Source organism: Balaenoptera physalus (assembly GCF_965194825.1).
Source record: "Balaenoptera physalus genome assembly, chromosome: 5".
NCBI lineage: Eukaryota > Metazoa > Chordata > Mammalia > Artiodactyla > Balaenopteridae > Balaenoptera > Balaenoptera physalus.
The window spans coordinates 69302914-69323062 of record NC_138884.1 but is presented as its reverse complement, the minus strand read 5'-3'; the positions used below and the strand labels follow the sequence as shown (position 1 = coordinate 69323062).

At 35.8% G+C, this 20149-nt stretch overlaps 1 protein-coding gene across 16 annotated transcripts in view; it reads left to right on the top strand.

The window, feature by feature from the left end:
* ADGRL3 (adhesion G protein-coupled receptor L3) overlaps nucleotides 1–20149 on the top strand; it is an 859984-nt gene that overhangs the window by 586959 nt on the left and 252876 nt on the right. For all 16 annotated transcript variants that reach the window (XM_082463707.1, XM_082463718.1, XM_082463716.1 and 13 more), the window contains one exon: nucleotides 7737–7817. In XM_082463707.1, coding sequence (XP_082319833.1) covers nucleotides 7737–7817 — 81 coding nt within the window. The remainder of the gene's footprint in view (nucleotides 1–7736; nucleotides 7818–20149) is intronic.

Genomic DNA, 20149 nt, shown 5'->3' with positions numbered 1-20149 from the left:
TGTCCTCTGACATCACTCTTGACAACCACCACCTTGATTTGACTTTTGAAAGTCACCAATTTATCGAGATGTCAGTTTCCTTATTCTAAAAGGTAGGTTTGGGATTATAAGATATCAAATGTCTTTCTCCCTCCAAACTCTATGGTTCTAAAAATGTATTGCTGTGCTCTGATGTGCAAGTAAAGTATTGACAGTAGAAAGAGGAAAAAAAAATCCTTTTCCTGTACTTAGTGCCGGTCAAGTCCTTTCTATATTTGAACTTTAGTAGAAATTGCACAGAATTCCTCAATGAAATAGAAATTAAATGAAAGTTGAAAAAGAGATTGAAAGTAGAAAAATAATGGCTTTTCCAAAATCCATAATGGCCTTTTGGGTTCTACTAACCAGCATCCTTAAATCTTCTACATCTTTGGCATACCTAACACTGGATAGTTCACACATTTTCATTTCAGAACGTGAGCAGCTCTTTCTTTGTTTTCGTTTTTTTGGCCAGATCATTTTTTTCCTTCTACTCTCTCAATGTGGATGAACTGTACAACTTCTGACCCAAACCCTATGCTTTATTTTTCTGTGTTCATTTGGGTAGATTATTCCCTTCCCAGATTTCACAATTGTCTTAATATTAATTATTTCAGGTCTCATCAATCCTGATTAACTAGACTATCACCTTAAAATGAACAAACAAGCAAACAAGCAAAAAACCCTGAAAAACATCTCTGTGATAGTGGAAGCCTCATACATTCCTAATGAAAAGTAAAATGGTATAGCTTCTTTGGAAATCAGACTGACATTTCCACAAAAGTTTTTACATGGAGTTTACCATACGACCCAACAATTCCACTTCTAGGTATGTGTATTCAAGAAAAATGCAACATATGTCCACACAAAAACTTGTAAATGAAGGTTCATAGCAGAATTATTCATAATAGTCAAAAAGTGGAAATTATCCCCAAAGTCCATCAACTGATTAATGGATACAAAAAATATGCTATGTTTTTACAATGGAATATTATTTGGCAGCATAAAGGAATTAAGTACTGATTCATGCTACCATATGGAGCCTTTAAAATTAAATTGAATGAAGGAAACTGATCACAGAAGACTATATATTTGTATGATTCCAATTACGTGAAATGTCCAGAACAGGTAAATCTCTAGAGATGGAAAGGGGATGAGTGGTTGCCCAGGACTGGGGTGGGTTTGGAGGAGATGGTGAGTGACTGCTGAGAGACTTCAAATTTCTTTTTATGGTGATGAAATTAGTCTCAAATCGATTGTGGTAGTGGTTGCACAAATCTATGAATGTACGAAAAACATTGAATTGTATATTTGAAATGGATGATATATTTGAATTGTATATATATATAAATTATATATCAGTATATATTTCATATAAATGGACACATATATACACGTTATGTATGTACATACGTGTATATATATAAATGCATATATATGACATCTTCATGCAAATATATCATTTACCTGCACTAAAAATTGAATAAAATCTAATTCATAAGCTACCCACATATTACCCTGTTGCCATTATTCTTCTAGACTCCTAAGCAATGAACCAAGAAGCATTTTTTCCTCCCACTTTTTAATTCTTTGTAATTCTTTTATGAAATCTGTCATTAAGCAATGCTTATTCCTTTGGTAATTACTTTGTAGGGACTTAAAGATAAAATGACATGTGAATAGCAACACCAGGAAACTCTGTCCCCTAAAATGCATGTCCTATAAATTCAATCTTTAAAATTTAAATTCTGCAGCACAAAATAATTAAATACAAGAGTCTATAGATGAATCTTAACCTGGGAATATACTTCTTACAAGAAACAAAGCTCACAGGGCCTCACCAAAATATTATTATCAGTGTGTCTAGCTCTAAGGAGCTAGTAAGGTAGACTCAATAACTAATAATTACAACAATAAAGGTCAAAAAAGCTAAATGAAAGTCATCAAGAAAATTTAGAGATTTTATTCAAAATGGGGAAAATAGAATACTTACACAATGAAATATTCTTATAACCAAAATGTAGAAAACTTCAAAAATAATTTATTCCTATTTATTAAAAAGCAATTCAAACAAAAAGCAATCCATTTAAAATACATAAAGACAAACTATTTAAAATATTTATTCTCCAAATTGGTTTATAGAATTAATGTAATTCTAATAAAATCTCAATATGATTTTTTACTTTAAAATTTAGAAAAAAATGCAATAAAATTCAGAAGGAAAAATAAGCAGATATGTATCTTTTTTAATTTGGAAAAGTAAGGACAAGGACAAAAGTAAAAAGAGCACATCACATATTTAGATATACAAAGCTGTGGTTATGAGGACCAGGTGAGACTAGTATAAGCCAGTCAAATATGGTGGAAAATGTGTCATATTTTTAAAACATGTGTTTGTCATGCTTTTTACCTCTCTATGCTCTTTTTGAGCTCCCACTTTGCATTGCATTTTTTGCTGAATATTATTCACCATAAAGTCCAAGAGAAATTTTTATGAAAGTTATTTATGGTATTAACTGGAGTTTATTATTATTACTATTATTTTGCATTAATTCTTAATATTCTCTCTTAATATTTAATTTTTGTCATTTTAATTACAATGAGTCTTGGCATGATCCTCTTTCAGTTGATCCTGTCTGGGAGTCTCTGTGCTTCCTGTACATGGATGTCTGTTTCATTTCCCAGGTTAGGGAAGTTTTCAGCTACTATGTCTTCAAATATTTTCTCTGTCCCTTTCTCTCTCTCTTCTCCTTCTGAGACTCCTGTGATGAGAATTTTAGTACACTTGAAGTTGTCTCAGAGACCTCTTAAAATGACTTCATTTCTTTCTATTTTTTCAGTTTAGCTTTGGTGATTTCCATTACTATACCTTACAGCTCACTGATCTGTTCTTCTGTATCATCTAATCTGTTGATTCCTTACAGTATATTTTTTATTTAAGTTATTGTATTCTTCGGGTGTGTTTAGTTCTTCTTTATGTCTTCTAACTGTTTGTTCAACTTCTCTCTGTGTTCATCCATTCTTCTCCTGAGTTCTTTGATCATCTTTATGATCATTACCTTAAAATAAACTCTTTATCAGGTAGATTGCCTATCTCTACTTCACTTAGTTCTTCTTCTGAGGTTTTATCTTATTCCTTCCATTGCAACATGTTCCTCTGTCGCCTCATTTTGCCTAATTTGCTGTTTTTATTTCTATGTATCTGGTAGGTTGGTTACATTTCCCAACCTTGGGGAAGTGGCCTTTTGTAGGAGGCATCCTGTGCATCCCAGCAGCACACTTCCCTCTGGTCACCAGAACTATATACTCTAGGGATGTCCCCTTTGTGGGCTGCATGGATCCTTCTGTTATGGAGGGCTGACTACAGTGGGTGGTCTGGTAGGTGTGGCTGGCCCCTGGTCCAGTTGGTTGCCAGACCCTGCGGAAGCTGGGAGCTGCTGGTTGGCAGGGCTGGGTCGTGAGGCTGCTCACTGCAGAATGCCACAGGGTCCTGGGGCTAATACTGACCCACTGGTGGGCAGAGCCAGGTTCTGGGGTGGGTGGTTTCAGGGCTGGGGTTCACAGATCTACTGTCAGCCTGCTGGTAGGTGGGCCGGTTCCTGACATGGCTGGCTGTGGGTTCTGGGGTGACCCAAATCTGGTGTCAAGCCTCTGGTGGCTGGGACTGGATCCTGGGCCACTGGCTGAGGAGCCCAAGGTGTCACAAAGCTGGTGTTGGGGGGACTTCCCTGGTGGTGCAGTGATTAAGAATCCACCTGCCAATGCAGGGGACACGGGTTCACGCCCTTATCCGAGAAGATCCCACATGCTGCGGAGCAACTAAGCCTGTGTGCCACAACTACTGAACCTGTGCTCTAGAGCCTGTGAGCCACAACTACTGAGCCCGCATGCCTAGAGCCCGTGCTCCGCAACAAAGAGAAGCCACCGCAGTGAGAAGCCCGCGCACCGCGATGAAGAGTAGCCCCTGCTCACCACAACTAGAGAAAGCCTATGTGCAGCAATGAAGACCCAAAGCAGCGAAAAATAAATAAATAAATAAATTAATTAATTAATTAAAAAAAAAAAAAGCTGGTGCTGGTGGGCAGGGCCAGGGCCCAAGTGATCTTAAGGCTGGTGCTGGCCTTTTGGTGGGTTGGCTGGGTCCTGACAAAGCAGGCTGCAGGGCTTTGGTGGTCCTGGGGCCGGTATCTGCTGCTGATGGGCAGGGCTGGGACCCAGGGTCTCTGGCTGCAGAGACCTGGGGGTTCCCAGGTCTAGTGTCTGTGCAGTAGTATGTAGGCCCAGATCCTGGGCCCTCTGGTGGACAGGGCCATGTCCTGAGATGGCTGTGGGCTCAGGGGGTCTTAAGGCAGCCTCACCCAGTTAGTTACTTGTCCTGATGCCTCCTAGTACTGGTGCAAACAAGCTGGTGGGCAGACCAGGTCCCAGTGCTAATAGGCTAGAGGGAAGATTCCAAAATGGCATTTACCAGTACCAGTGTCCGCGTGGAAGAATGAGCTCCCCAAAATGGCTTCCACCAGTGTCTTTATCTCCACGGTGAGCTTCACTTGCCTTCTGCCTCTTCTGCAGGCTCTCCAAGATCAACTGGTGGGTCTGACCCAGGCTTCTTTCAACTTACTGCTTCTGCCTTGGGTCCTGGAGCATGTGAGATTTTGTGTATGTTCTTTAAGAGTGGAGTCTCTATTTCCCACAGCCCTCTGGCTCTCTGGACACTAAGCCCCACTGGCCTTCAAAACTAAATGTTCTGGAGATTTGTCTTCCTGGTACAAGACCCCCCGGCTGGGGAGCTTAATGTGGGGCTCAAACCTCTCACTCTTTGTAGAGAACCTCTGCAATTGTAATTATCCTCCCCCTTGTGGGTCACCCATCCAGGGGTATGGCTCTTGACTATATTGGGATTCCACCTACCCCTACGCGTCTCGTTGTGGTTCCTTCTTTATATCTTTAGTTGTAGAAGATCTTTTCTGCTAGTTTCCAGTCTTTGTCATCAATAGTTGCTCTGAAAATAGTTGTGATTTTGGTGTGCCTATGGAAGGAGGTGAGCTCAAGGTCTTCCTACTCCCCCATCTTGGCCAAATTCCTTTTTTTAGTAATTCTTTATGAGGGGGGTGGGACTTTGAGAGACAATGAATTTTTTTTCAAACTATGCACAGCATCTCCCCATGTTTCCATATGCCCTTCCTGATGATGACAGATTACTACCCTGAGAATTGTTGCCTTAGATTTCTTATTTATTAGTTAGTTATCCTTAGTTAGAAGTATTGCCTACTAGAATGGTTTTTTTTTTTTTTTTTTTTTTTTTTTTACCTTTTATGTGTTTTTGTGGAGATAAATGTGTGAATACCACTGATCTAAAGTGTGGCAGGAATCTTTTTAAGAATTTGGTTAATTTAATCAATCAACAACAACCTCCATAATTTCTAGTTTTTATTCTGTAGATCAGAAATTTCAGTTACCAGGTTGGAATTACCGTATTTCTCACCTTTCTCTAAGGCTTAGAATCCCCGTCAATGCCTACCACTGTGACTTTCCCTGCCATCCTGCATCCTGCAGTTTGCTAGATTTCTCCTTGGAGAGAGAATGGAAATTATGGCAAACCCGGTTCAGAATTTGACCATCAATAACCCCCATTCCATTCCACTGCCTCTTTGATATCCCCATTTTCCCTTAGGGATATACACATTGTGAACTTGTGCTGCCTAAATAGGTACCCATGTTGAGTACTGTTGAGGTTACATGCTTATCCCAAGAACAAAGGCAAATGTGGCATTTAAAGGGACTGTTTACTTCATTATAAATGTAGAGGTGACAGTTCCAAAAGCAGTTCCTTGTCAGAGTTTAATCACTAAAATCTATACGCATTATTTTCAGGTTTAATATACCTTCTTTGAGAAAAATATTATGATATAGATGAAACCACTTGAAATTTGAAGTCAAAATATGACTGGCCTTACTGTTTACTATCTGCATGTTAGTTACTTAGTCTCCTCTGCTTGTATCTTTGATTTAAAAATGTGTGTGTAAAAAAAAAAAAAAAAAAATGTGTGTGTACTAATGTATTACCTACCTTTAAATCCTTATAGTGATATTGGTTGCATAAAAGGAGATGATGTATGTATGAATGCATAGTGGTTATTATTATATGTAGTAAAAGCCATGTTCCTTGGTTTGACATGAAATCAATACGATTTTATATGCTGATGTTATTTTGAACCACTATAAAGTGAAAGATTCTTATTTTCATTTACATGATCAATAAAGTTTCAAACCAATTCATTTGTAATGACACAAGACCTTAAAAGTAAAAATGTTTTTGCAACCAAGTATGCCACAGAGGTAAACATCAGGTGTTTTTATAATTAAGATAATCTGAAGTTTTTAATAAGCTATATTACACATGGACTGCTAGCGGTGCACAGTCGCTGTCATTTCTTTTATAATAGTGCTTTTAGTATTCCACTGAAACATGACCAGTGAAAGCATAATATTCTTAGTTACCATTATGAGGAGCTCTGTATATTACAGCCTCTCCACTGTGTCTGCTGTTAGCTAGAAAAATGCTGGGAGCAATAACAGCTACTATCAACAGGGAGCCATATTAATTATTTGAAATGTGCCTCATAAGAGAAATCAGCAGAGTTTATTACAAGTTGAATATTCCTTGAAACAGGAAGGTTACTCTAACTGTTATCATAATCTATGTATCATTAACTTTCATTGTTTAGGAAAAGAGATTAACAGCCCTGTAGATTGCTATAGTAAATGTATAAAATATAACTGCATATTCCCATTATAGAAAGAAAGCGGTGGGTTCTGTACTTTTACCCAAACCTTCTTTCTATAAAGTAGCTTTAGAAATTGAACTCTGTAATTATGCTTTCTTGCCTTAAAATCCTAATTGCTTACTAGATTATCAGTATACAAGCTATAGCTACTTTGAGCATTAGAAAACTCTTTTGTTTTGAAGCTAGCAATTTTTTTCAGTCAGCGTCTAGTCCTTCAAATCAACTTTAACTCATGAGACAGAAAATGTATTACAGATATGCAAGTGAGCTGGCAGAATGCTTTACAAGAAACAGAGAGTGAATCCATCTACCTGCTTTTTTATATTGTGGTTAGTTATTTTTTCATCAAATACAATAAGCAAGTAGGAGTAGTTTTCTACTCAAATAGTAAGTAAAAAGTTTAAAAGTAATCATAAAAATAAGGTATAAATTAATTAGGGTTGTAAAGTTATCTAAATCAGTGCTATTCAAAGTGTTATCTGACATAGATGCCAGTCTGCAGACCATGTATTACTGATCTGCAGTGAAATAAATGCAAAAATTAAGAGTAAATGTTTAGAAACACTTAAAGCAAATTGATAGAGTACTTAATGTCTGTTTAATAATGAAAAATGGGGACTTGTATGTTATGTCTTTGTTTTTAGTTTTTGCATTTCATTTTTCTTGTCAATCATTTTTATTGTATTTTTTAAAGCGTCACTCAACAATAAACTTGTGATTTAACAACAACAACAAAAGTAGATGGCTTAAGAAGGACTGATTTAATTGGTTGATGTTTGGATGACACATAATGATTCTGTGTTTGGATAGATCTGTCTGCACTCTATAATGGTTAGTAATTCAGTGTGAAGAGAGATGTATGACATCATAAAACCAAAAAAAATGTAAAAAGACATAATTATAATATCTTAACATTTATTTTTGGGTCCACAGGACAGGCACATCATGGACAGGTACCATACATCTCTCCACCAATTCACCTTGACTCTGAGCTAGAAAGACCCCCTGTTAGAGGTGAGTTGTATTCTTTTTGTTTTTTTTAGTTTAAAGAAAAAGAAATTTATTCATTCTTTGTTGAAGACAATTAATTAAATTAAAGATAACTATAAATATGTATCTTACAATGCAGTGCCTATTTAAAAAACAGGAGGAAAATGGTGTGTAAGGAATAGAATAACAGAAAGAGTAAGTGTTATTTATAATAAGATGTGAAATATTGTTTTGAGAAATGTTTGTAAACCAAATAAGAAATGAGGATCCATAGTGGAAGACTAGTTGAAAACCAACCTAGATTTAGAGATTACCAGATAACCGTTACTTTTTTTTATTGGAAATTTCTTCTTCTACTATCCTTTTTTATTTTTAAATAAATTAAGATGTCTTAATCTAAGTCGTATTGACAGATTTATTTCCTTGCAAAGTGATATATTTTATTATTATTCCTTTTAAAAGTCATTTTATTATTAATATGATAATTTAGTTTTAAAGTATATAAATTAAAATTATGTATTTAAATTGATGCCATCTGTTTAAAGATTTTTAAAAATAACGAGTCATACAAAATAGAAGTTAAAAGTAACATTTATCTCATAATCTAAATACAGAATTTATCTTCCTACTTTTTAAAATTAATGATTTTTAAATGTTTTATAATGTTCAAACTAATGTAATAATAGACAAACTTTTAATTTTATAAATACCAAATATCCTAAGGTTAATTTTTCAGTTTAAAATAATATGGTATATTTTCTTTTTTTTTTTCCAAAGGTGAACATAGATTCATTTTTATTTTATTTCATTTTTTTAAAACATCTTTATTGGAGTATAATTGCTTTACAATGGTGTGTTAGTTTCTTCTGTATAACAAAGTGAATCAGCTATACGTATACATATATCTCCATATCTCCTCCTTTCCTCCCCTCCCTCCGACTCTCCTCACTTTGTCCCAGTGGCATGGTATATTTTCTTATACTTTCAGTAGTATACAATAAAAGTCATTAGATCTGACTTTTATGAGCATGTTTTCTATACATGCTATTTCCTCTTCCAGGAGTCTCTTACCTTTTCTTTTCTACCCAATAAGTTTCTACCAGTGTTGCAATGCTCTGCTTTACCTTCAGTTCCTCTGTTAAGCCTTCCCGTGTACTAGGCAGGAGCTAAGTACATGCCCCTGTCCTCCAGATATCGCCTGTGCTTGCCTCAGTTATTATACCTAAAACACTGCATTTTATTTTTCAGCTTGAATGTTCCCTTTCTCTTCTGTAAGATCCTTGAGGGCAAAGAGTGTCATAATTATTATTTCTCCTCCAGCCACTGGTCTGTGCTTGGCGCATAATAGGAACTCATACAATGATTTCTGTCTAAGTGACTGAAAGTGAAGGTGACAACCTAAATTGTGAAGGATGTATCCTCATTTTTCAAGAAGAAAACTGAGCAGGGACAATCAGAGAACCTTACAAAGAGGAAGTAGAATGAACCAAAATATGTATATGTGAAAGTTGTGATATTTTTAAGGAAATGTGCTGAGCGCACAGTAAAATGGGAGCAGTTTTAGAGGAAGAGACTGGGAAGATGTAATGAGGGAGATTGTGAAGGATTCTGTGTCTCATGCCAAGGAGTTTGTATTTTATCCTGGAAAAAAATCATCAAATATTTTTAATTTTTTAAAAAATTTTCCTAAGTTAGTGGGGTGTTACATCATAACAGAATCAGTTCTTGTTATGACAAAAGTATCTCTGAAATCAGTGTAGATGATGAAAGATTGACAGAGGGAGGCCATTTCAGTAATCCAGGTAAAAGATGATTGGGAAATTAGTTAGGAGTGTGTTGGCGGCAATGGTAGGGTCTGAGAAGTGTTTTGAAGAGACATGGCATTGGCTGAACTGATACAGGGAAAAGAGCAGAAATGCCTCTAAGGTTTCTATATTGATTAACTACTTGGATGCTTATGGCATAATTTCTCATCATGAGGAAGAGATGAATTTTAAATGGATGCCTTGTTTTAGACATGTTAATTCTTAGTAGAATGTTGTTCCCACCAAAGATGGAGATCTATTTATGCAAGTTGGTGACCTTAATATAATTCAATTCTTCAGACATGATCCCAGTATGATTTGGGAAGAATACTATAAAGTCATGGGTGTGACAGTGTAATAATCTACTCCAAAAGTTAGTGGCTTAAAACAGGAAACATTTTTATAGTTCTCATAGTTGGTTGAATCTCATATGTGCTGACTTGACTGAGGCTGGATGTTTAGTAGTTAGCAGGCTGGTTGGATTTTCAGGGGAGGAAACTCATTCACATGTTTGGTAGTCACCTTGATGTCATCTGCAGTGATGGCCATATGGCTCTCATCTTCCAGCAGGCTAGCCCCAGCTCATTCCCATTGTGACAGGATTCCCTGCAATGAGTAGGAAAGTCCCAAAGTTCAGGTATTGTTTAAGACTCTACTTGTGTCATGTTTGTTATGTCCCATTGGCCAAAGCCAGTCACATAGCCAACCCTAGACTTAAGAAATGGACTCCATCTCTTGATGGAGGAACCACAATCCAAAGGACGATGGATACAGGAAGGAGAGGAATTTGGGCCATTTCAACCTACTGTAGCTAGGCAGATAAAGAGTAAAATAAATTTAGAATGAAATAAGACAAAAATTGAGTGATAAAATGAAGGGATTTATAGCCAATAAACTTAAACTTGGGAGTTCTAGACCTTTCTTATCTTTAATTTCCTCAACTACCACACAGAAGTTCAGAAATAAGAACTCTTCACAGTGTCTTTGTGAGGATTAAGGATGATACAGAATAGAGTCTGGCATCTGGTAAGCCCTAGATAATATGTGGCTATTACTATCGATACGAACTTTGGGGTTTGCTGTTGTGACATATGGGAAGAGACTGGGCCTTGGAGCCAGGCAGACCTGCATGACCTTAGACAGCTTCTGTCTATCAACTGTAAAACAAGTTTTTAAGGATGATTAAGTGAAACAGTTAGTGTCAAGTTCCTGGCAAATAACCTGACATAAACTAGACCCTGAAGAGTTAGTAGGCAAGTAGGCATTATTAAGAGCTTCACTTTAAAGCAGCATCATCTTAGTAAAAGTAGTGATGGTATTGACCTGGTGAAGAATGATTTACTAGAATCCAGCAGTGATCTCTGCTTTTTATCTACCTGAAATTGTGCTCTCTACCTTAGAAGAATTGTCTTGATAACTTCTATTTCTCACATACTTCCTCTACATGCATTGACCCAGAGACCCTCCTAAACTACTGTGAGTAATGCAATTGCAGTTGTAGTCATTAGTTCATGTGCCATAGTCCTGTAATTTTCAAAAAAAAAAAAAATGAACATTTAATTGAATAAATAAAGAGGTTTCTATAAATCACCAAAATAACATTGCAAAAGATCTTGTGCTTTTTTTTCTTAAAACTATCTAATATTTTATTTGAAAACAAATATTGGAAATGGTGAGAGTTGGCAATATCATTGCTTTGGAACCACAAAGTATTTCCTTTCAACTTTCAACTCTCACCCCTCATCTTCATTTACTGTTTCTAATTATAGTGTACATTTTTGATATTTATGCACAGTCAAATTACACAAATGACCTGTACATTATCTATATCTATGTACAGAGAGGGAATCTCTCATGTATATTATAGGTTTTTATTTGAATTTATACAATAAGATAAATTAGGTTCTTTAAATACTTTGAAATTCTGTCTCTAATAATTTTTGTGTGATTATATAGCAATATCCTTTGAACTACCTGAAAAACCACATTTGCTAACAATTTTTTCTATTTTTCTACTATAATTTTATACATATTGAGAAAATGAGAGCTATGTCTTGATATTCCCCTTCCCCCACTGACCTACAGTTCTGTGTATTCTCTTTCTTTCCCACCCTGTACCTATTTCCACTAGTGTACATGCATGTTCATGTTTTAGGAATTATTGCTTTATATATTAATTCCCTGTGTATTTTACAGACTTGACTATATTTTCATAGGAAAATCATACTTAAGCTTTTTGATATCCATCAAGAGAGCAATACAAAACAAGGATTAAAATGTATTAATATAGCTATCAATATTAGAACAGGGAATTTTCAGTAGAAAGTATGAATTCTCTAACATACAATTACATATCAGATTGTTTCAGATACTTTGCCATTTTATTCTGTTCTTATCTCAAATATTTTGGATTACTTGGTACCTTTTTTTTTTAACAGTGATTGTGCTTTGAATATTTGAGATAGTGAGCTAATTACTGGTAACTTTGGAATTGTTTTTAAACCTCTATTTAAAAAAATAATTATATAATTATTTTTCAAAAAGTATGTGTTACATTTTCATTTCTTTTTCATCCCCTTAAGTTCTATATGTAACTTATGAATCATTTTGGTTTTAATCCACATGTCACCATACTACCTCCTTTCTATTCTCTTGATTTCTTTCACTTTTGCACTCACTTTTTAGGGAAAAAATAGTTTGTGAAATTGATGCATTTGTTTGTCAAAATGTATTTCTTTTTTGGTACTGTGTATATTAATTGTGACCAACATGCTCTTAGTAACCATATGGAAAATGTAGTAACAAGTTACCAAATAACCTTGAATAAAATGTTGAAATCTATATTTCAAAATAGCTGAAGTATATAAATTCAGTGGCACCCACCCCTGATGAGTAAATTTGAGAGATTCTGTTGTTTAATGTGATCATACATGGCATTTGGTCACATAATTTATGACTGTGATAACTTTATATGCATTCTTCAACTTATAGATTTTATTACTGAATAGGAGTGTAAATTCCAATAGTTTACTAGTGCATTAATGTCACAATACATTACAAGGTAATTAACCAGAGCTGCCACTATAAATAGAAAAAATAGTCACAGCCCTCACTATAAACTACTTAATAAAAATAAGATCCTGAGTCAGCATTCACCATTATAGTAATTTTTCTTCCCATACGTCTCATTAATCAGGACTTTTAAAAAAAAATAGTTTCATCTAGAAGCACTATTATTTTTAAACCTTTCTTTATTAAAACAAGTTTGTTACAATTTTGTACTTAATTTAATGGGATTATTATATATTTCTGTATGCAAATAAGTTCTCTATGCTTTTCAGACCTATTTCTCAATTTTGTGTATTATATCTGAAATGAAAGTCTACTTTGTTATTTTTGTAGCAGATTTGTAAATCAGTGCAATGGAATTCTTAGCAGGGCTCATTAGAAGTTGCAATTCTGAAGGACATGTGTCCTCACCAAGGATCCTCTGTCCCTAACCTTTAGTTTGCTTCCTAACTACTCACAAAATACTCTACCCCAAAATCATGTCTGTATTACAGACAGAAGCACTCAATGAAGGTGTTTGGGTGGGAATTTATTTTGGAAGCTGAATTAGAATCCTAAGCAGAGGTGAATATTGAGACTCAAATATACCATTTGAGGCACACTCTTCAGTTGAAACTCTGTTGTTTTATTTTTGGTTTGGTTTTGTTTCATTGTTTTTCTATACAATTTGTTGACAGCCTTAGCAGTTAATGATAGAACCCTACCTATGAATTCTTCACAACATCACTAGCAATTCAGTTTAGATAAGTTCCCGTCAATAACCAAGAAAAGACATTAACTTCTGAAAAATGTCCTCCATTTTATTACTAAGGATGATATTTTGAATATTTTGCTACATAAAAATTTGCCAGTTACCAGATACATTCCGCCTTCTAATATGGTAAACGACTAGTAATAAAGCTGGTGAAAACAGTACTGTATTTATACTGTATAGTAATGTGTATAGTCTTCCTTTAGGTAGAATCTTATGTTTGATCAGAAGTCTAATACTAAACACTAATTTATACAGTTGCTAATTGTTGACAGTTACAATTTATACTCTGAAAAAAATCTAAAATATTTGGGCACATTTGGAAAACAGCATCTATTTTTTTAAACTTTTTTTTCTATAATAAAATGAGTAATATAAACATGGTTCCATTGGCAGATAATCAATGAACTAGAATAATGCCAGGCATTAAGTTTCATGTGCAAACTAAATTGCATTCAGCACATCCACACACTGACAATATTTTTTTAAGTTCAGAATAAACAGATGGTCCTGCTTGGTACATATATATTAAAAATAAGCTATAGCCAAAGATTCAGCATCACAAACTTGAGATGTTAACAAACGATATTATTTAGTGAAATATAAAAGCATTTGATGTTGATTAAAATAAAATAGGAACAAGACATCTGGCATTCTTATTGAGGAGTCTCCAGGCTTGTCCTTTAAAGTGCTGTGATGGTGTTTTTCTAACTTACCTGGTTAGCAGATATTATATGGTAGAACATAATTTCCTAGCTTTATTCACCCTTAACCCAAGGGAATAAAAATTAAACTTGCATATAACAGAGTACTTTGACCATGTTAAGTAAACACCCTTTTCCTACACTTGCAAATGCAAAGCATTTTTTTTGCTGTGTTTAAGTACACTGTGGACACCTACAAGATAGAGGCAGAGAGTATAGCTTGTTATTATTAATGGTAAACACCACTCCCATTCATTGAGTATGTATCTTGTGTCAGACACAGGAAAAAATATTTTATACATATTGCCTTGCTTAGTCTTACAAGGATCCTATCACTTTTTTCATTCAGACTTCTTGGTCATCATCATTCTATTTCTAGTATCAAGCATAGTACTATCATACTATGAAGTAATACTTGAATTTGGGTTGAATTTAATTGAAGTTAAATTCTAAACTTGATGGTAAAATGTGCTTTTTTTTCAATATTGTTAGGAATAAGTAGGAGGGTTTTGTAAATTGTAACATACTTTCCAAATATAATATTGTTGAAAAGCCAACATTTATCATTTGAAATAATTTAGCACACTCCTGCAGGCCTCTTGTGGAAAATAATTCATGTGTTGAGAATAATTATTCCAGAGAGTAGTGTGATCTAGTAGTTTATCACATTAGGTTCCTAGTCAACTTGTCTTGGCATTCTCTCAGTGAGCCTGAATGAGAAGAAGGGAGCTTGTTTGAATTCTCTTTCCCATTGGCTGATGGAATGATAGTCCTAGTATTTGAAGGGTATTAAGTAGAAGCTTGATACTGTTGTGATCAGAACATTCTCCTTCATGTTCAGTGTTCCTAATGGCGAATCCAGTGATAGTGATCCTTGACTTGAATATGACGATTCCTCCATTGGAGCTGTTGTTCAAGGCAAGGGAAAGTCTCCGGGATTAAGATATCTCTAAGAAGCTATGACCAGGGTTCAGTTCTCTGAACTTCACAACTCCCCACACCTCCCAACCACTCCTGGCTTTCTGTGCCCCCTTCTAAGGTTACTCAATGGCCCAGCTCTCCTAAGACTGCTACCACAGGTTCCAGTACTTACTTCTCTTTGTCTTATTTTGATTTGTCTCATTCAGATCAATGAGAGTAGAGCTGCTTTATCTTGTTGAGGGAGAAAATATTTAGTATTTTCTGAATGTCACAACTTTACGGTGAGGTATTGCTGGTCAATAATAATAATAATAACAATAATAATAAGAGCTAATATTGATTATGCAAATTAACCTTAAGTCCTATGTTCAAACTAAAAATTATCCATATGATCCCCTCTCTCCCAGTTCCCAAAGAGAGCCGAACAGACTATTCTTCAGAATATTACAATAGATACCACCTTTTTGAGTTGACATAGTATGAACACTTAATATTTATACTTAACATTTGTGCCACGCTCTATTCTAAGCACTTGACATGGATTATTATTTCACTGATTTCCCGAATACCATGAATCAGGTAGTATTATTGTTGCAACTTTGTGAATGAAAAAACTGAGACATAGAGAGTTTTCTTTAACTTCATAAAGGTCAGACAAGTATTAAGTGTTGGAGCCAGGATTCAAGCCTAGGCATCTGTAAAATCTGGTATGGCAGTTTTTCATTTATACAAAAGGAACTGTGACTTAATTTCTAAAACTACATACTATAGCAAGTATTTAGTAATGAAACATATTGTCAGCAAGCAATGAGAGATCTGACCATCCATAGTAGAGTACTTTTTTAAAAAATTCTCACCGTTTCCATTATTCATCTCTAGAACACAATATAAGTAGTTTGAACACTTACGTACTATTTACTACCCAGTGACAGATACATTTTTTGTCTTTTGTCTTTTTCTATGAAATAGAATATCTTTGTTCTACTGCTACTCTGTTACTTTTTACTCTTTTCATAAAATGTCTCACTGTTTCCCTCAAAAGAGGTATCTAATACTGTGTTTTTCAGTATTCTCTCCCCAAAATGGTTATTTATGTAATCACCAGAAAATAATTTTTTACCTGTATACTCAAAATAATTGATTGAGTACCAGAAGCAGACAGCAGGCCGATAGTTGTATTAACTGCCACCACTAGAGCCTGGGATGGGGTGAAGAAGGAGTCTGCTTGACCTCCAAATATAGCAGTCACCTGCATCCCTACCTGCTGAATACTCACAGCTATAATGTTCCAATTTTTTGCTGTACCCACACAACACACGCATACTCACACACACTCACACACACACACACTACTCAGGAGTATCTTCTTTAATATAACAATTCTTACTTGACAATAGGTTTAGAAGATAGGTATGATAAAGATAAAATGTATGGTAAATCCTTAAAATGTAAAATATCTTTTACTTTTAGAGTCAGTTGCCTGAGATTAGATAAGATCTCTTTTCTCCAGATTCATCTTTTATACCTGGATGGTAGGATTGAGACTATTACAGATACAACCAATGTATCATGAGAATGAGGCGGGTGAAGATCTTGTTTTCTTAGTTCTAAAAGGCATATTTTTCAATATGGGAAACATTACTTTGGGTATTATTCATCACATAACACCCCAAACAGCATTGCCTTCACAGTAAGAGACATTTGTCTCCCCCAATGCTAAGAAACACTTTTCCCTTTGTTAGTTATAGCTCTGGGTCCAGCAATTATTTCCAGTTCTTAAGAATTCAGCAAAAAACAATTTCCCTAACTGAAGCAGATAGTCCTGTTAAGTTTAGTATCAGAGTCTCCTGGGTGGAAAAACATAGAAGTATGCAGCTGCAGTTCTAAGCCTCAGATTTCATCCTGATAACCTTAATTTGCTAAGTATATGATCTTGGACAAACCCAATAGCCACCGCAACAAACTATCTCCCAAGATTTTTTAAGTATCAAATATAAAATATGATACTATATGTGAAAGTGCTTCATACCCTATAGAATGCTATACAAATATTGTTTAATATAACTTAGCAGCAATACTTTATTGCTCTAATCTAAAACTCATTATAGCTCATATAGATCAAGGAAATAAGTCCTCAAGGGAGTCTGAATGTTCTTATCCTCTTTAAATCCTATTGTCTTAATTATGATACAGTTTCATATTAAAAATAACCATATTTTTCCTGTGAATGTCTATACATTTATTTTATTTTTAAAACTTATTTATTTATTTATTTATTTTTGGCTGCGTTGGGTCTTCGTTGCTGCACGCAGACTTTCTCTAGTTGCGGCGAGCGGGGGCTGCCCTTCGCTGTGGTATGCGTGCTTCTCATTGCGGTGGCTTCTCTTGTTGCTGAGCACCGTCTCTAGGCATATGGGCCTCAGTAGTTGTGGCACACAGGCTCAGTAATTGTGGCGCACGGGCTTAGTTGCTTTGCGGCACGTGGGATCTTCCCAGACCAGGGCTCGAACCTGTGTCCCCTGCATTGGCAGGCGGATTCTTAACTGCTGCGCCACCAGGGAAGTCCTGAATGTCTATACATTTAAAATCTCAAACATGTATCAGACAATAAAGCTATACATCAGCTTTTCTTTGTGCTCTCCTGAAAGACTAACTTACATTCAGTGTTCAGTGTTCTTTGCAGCTGCATCTTATGCATGGGTTAGATTTTGAACTTAGGGGGTAAGGCCAAAAAAATAAAACATAAAACCCACCTTGAAAAATGCTCAAAATTGTCTATAAAATATGGTTTATCCAACAGTGAGTTATTCCTCAATATCAGAAAATGTGAATAAAAATACTTCAAATCTCTCTTGGGAATGGAGGTCCTTGTGTGATGAGTGCTGTGGAGAGACATAGAGCCGAGGGAACATATCTCTGCTTCTGTAGTCACTCTGGGTCTTGCGCTCCTTGAGTAAAATGGCAAATGGAATCTTCCCTCAAATCCTTTTTGAGTGAATATAGTTGAATTTAAGTCAAATTAATTTTGATGTGACTATACTATAGTGAATGCCTTCTATGTGCCAAGCACTCTACAGGGGACAGGCAATACAGTGATGTACAGGAGAGAACAGCTGGACCTTACCTAGCAGTGGAGGAGGTAAACAATAGATCAAATACAGATTAAACAAGCAAGGTTATGAATAGGTTATGGTAAGAGCTATAAAGGAGATATATAAGGTGGATGGTCAACCAAAACCATTCTAGGTTGACTATTGAGCTGAACTGTGAAGAATGAAAGTGAGTTAGCCATGATTAAAGTTGAAGGATAGTGTAATCAAAGGCCCTGAAGTAGAAAAGTCATGATGTGTTAACCCATTTGTTCACTAAGCAGATACTGATTAGGCCCTCACATGTGCCAGGCATTGACAGAACTGTGCAGTTTACAAGTCTGCCAGGACTTCAGTTCTCATGAAACATACACTCTAGACAGTTAGAGAAACAATAAATGAACAGAAAAATTAACAAATAAGTGGACGTGATAATTTCTGGAACATAATGAGAGGGGGAACTGGGGATACAGGCAGAGTATTTAGGCCCAGAGCTGGACAGTAAAGGGATAAAAAAAGTTTTGGTTTTTTTTTTCTCAGAGCTATTCAGTAGAGGAATAAAGACCCTGGGATAGAAGGGACATCCACTCCAAATACAGCACAAAACAAGTGGGAACTTATAGCCAAGGAACCTGGGTGGGGGGGCGGTCACTGGATGAAAAATTACTAAGAGGAAACATCACAGGTGAGGGGGATTCTGGAACCACCTTAATAGGATTCTTGCTGAAGACAGGCCAGGGTGATAGGACATCACTCTGGCCTGTCTTCAACCAGGGGATGGTGGAGGATGAGAATCTGATCAGATATGGAAGGTGATCAGATATTGAGGGTGGGAGTTCTGACTAAACTGACTTAGCAGGGTCCTTGCTAAAACTGGATTGTACAAGGAAGTGCACAGATGGACTGAGAAGAAGGTTCAGGAGTCTAATTAAAGTTTGATCAAGCAGAGAATCTTTGTCAGCCTTGTAGGCCATGAAAGGAGTTTGGCTTTTATTTTAAGATCTGTGAGGATCCCTGAGGAATTTTTACACAGAATACTGCATAATCTGATTTTGATTTTAAAAAGATGACTCTAGCTATAGGGTGGAAAATGGCATAGAAAGAGATAAACCCAATCATATTGGTGTGGCCTTTATTTAAATTTCATTTAGAGAATTAAATTAATTAGAGAATTAATTAAATTTTTTGAAGATTTTCTTTCCTTCTTATCACTCCATTTTTCACATTACTGGCCTTTGGGTAATGTGAGACTTCTCTGATCCAGAAGTAGCAGAAAAATCTGGAAACTGTCTGTGGGACTAACTGCTGAGCCCTTTAGAAGTAGGACCTGAGGGAACACATCCCTGGATTCCAACAAATGCCTGGGGATTACAGTCCCTGGAGGGAAGACTGGCATTAAGTGCTAGCAGATAACCCATGAAAACACTGCATTTGCTGGGCCCAGGCTGGGTACACTGAATATTGACCCTGTTAAAGCAACAATAGTCTTAGTCACTTGGCTGGGTGACTGCTAGGCTGTTAAGCTACTGGTCAGGTTGGTCTGCATGGCCTCTGAAACTGGGAAAGGCTTCATTGTCTACAATTGGAATGATGTGAAATGGGAAAAAAGAAGCTGGCAAAAGGGTTTGTAGCTGAGATTATAGCAGATCTTTGTGTACTAAACCTAGCTATTCAATGTATCCTATAGAAACCACAAAGGACTTTGGGTATAGAAGGCATTAATACCACTATTTTGCATAGAAATGTTGACTATGTTTAGGATGGATTAGGAATAAAGAAAATTAGTAGGTTATTTAAGAAAGGATTCTTGGGAATACAAACTTAAAGACAGTAGCAATGGGAATACAAAAGACGTGATGGACTCACAGACATTCATGTATGCAGTTAAAGCATAATAGGACGTGGTGATTGGTTGGATATACTGGAGAGGAAAAAAAAATAATTCCTTGATTTCTAATTTGGATAATTTGGGTAAATATTTATACTGTCCTGGAAGACAAGGGAAATCCATGTTCAA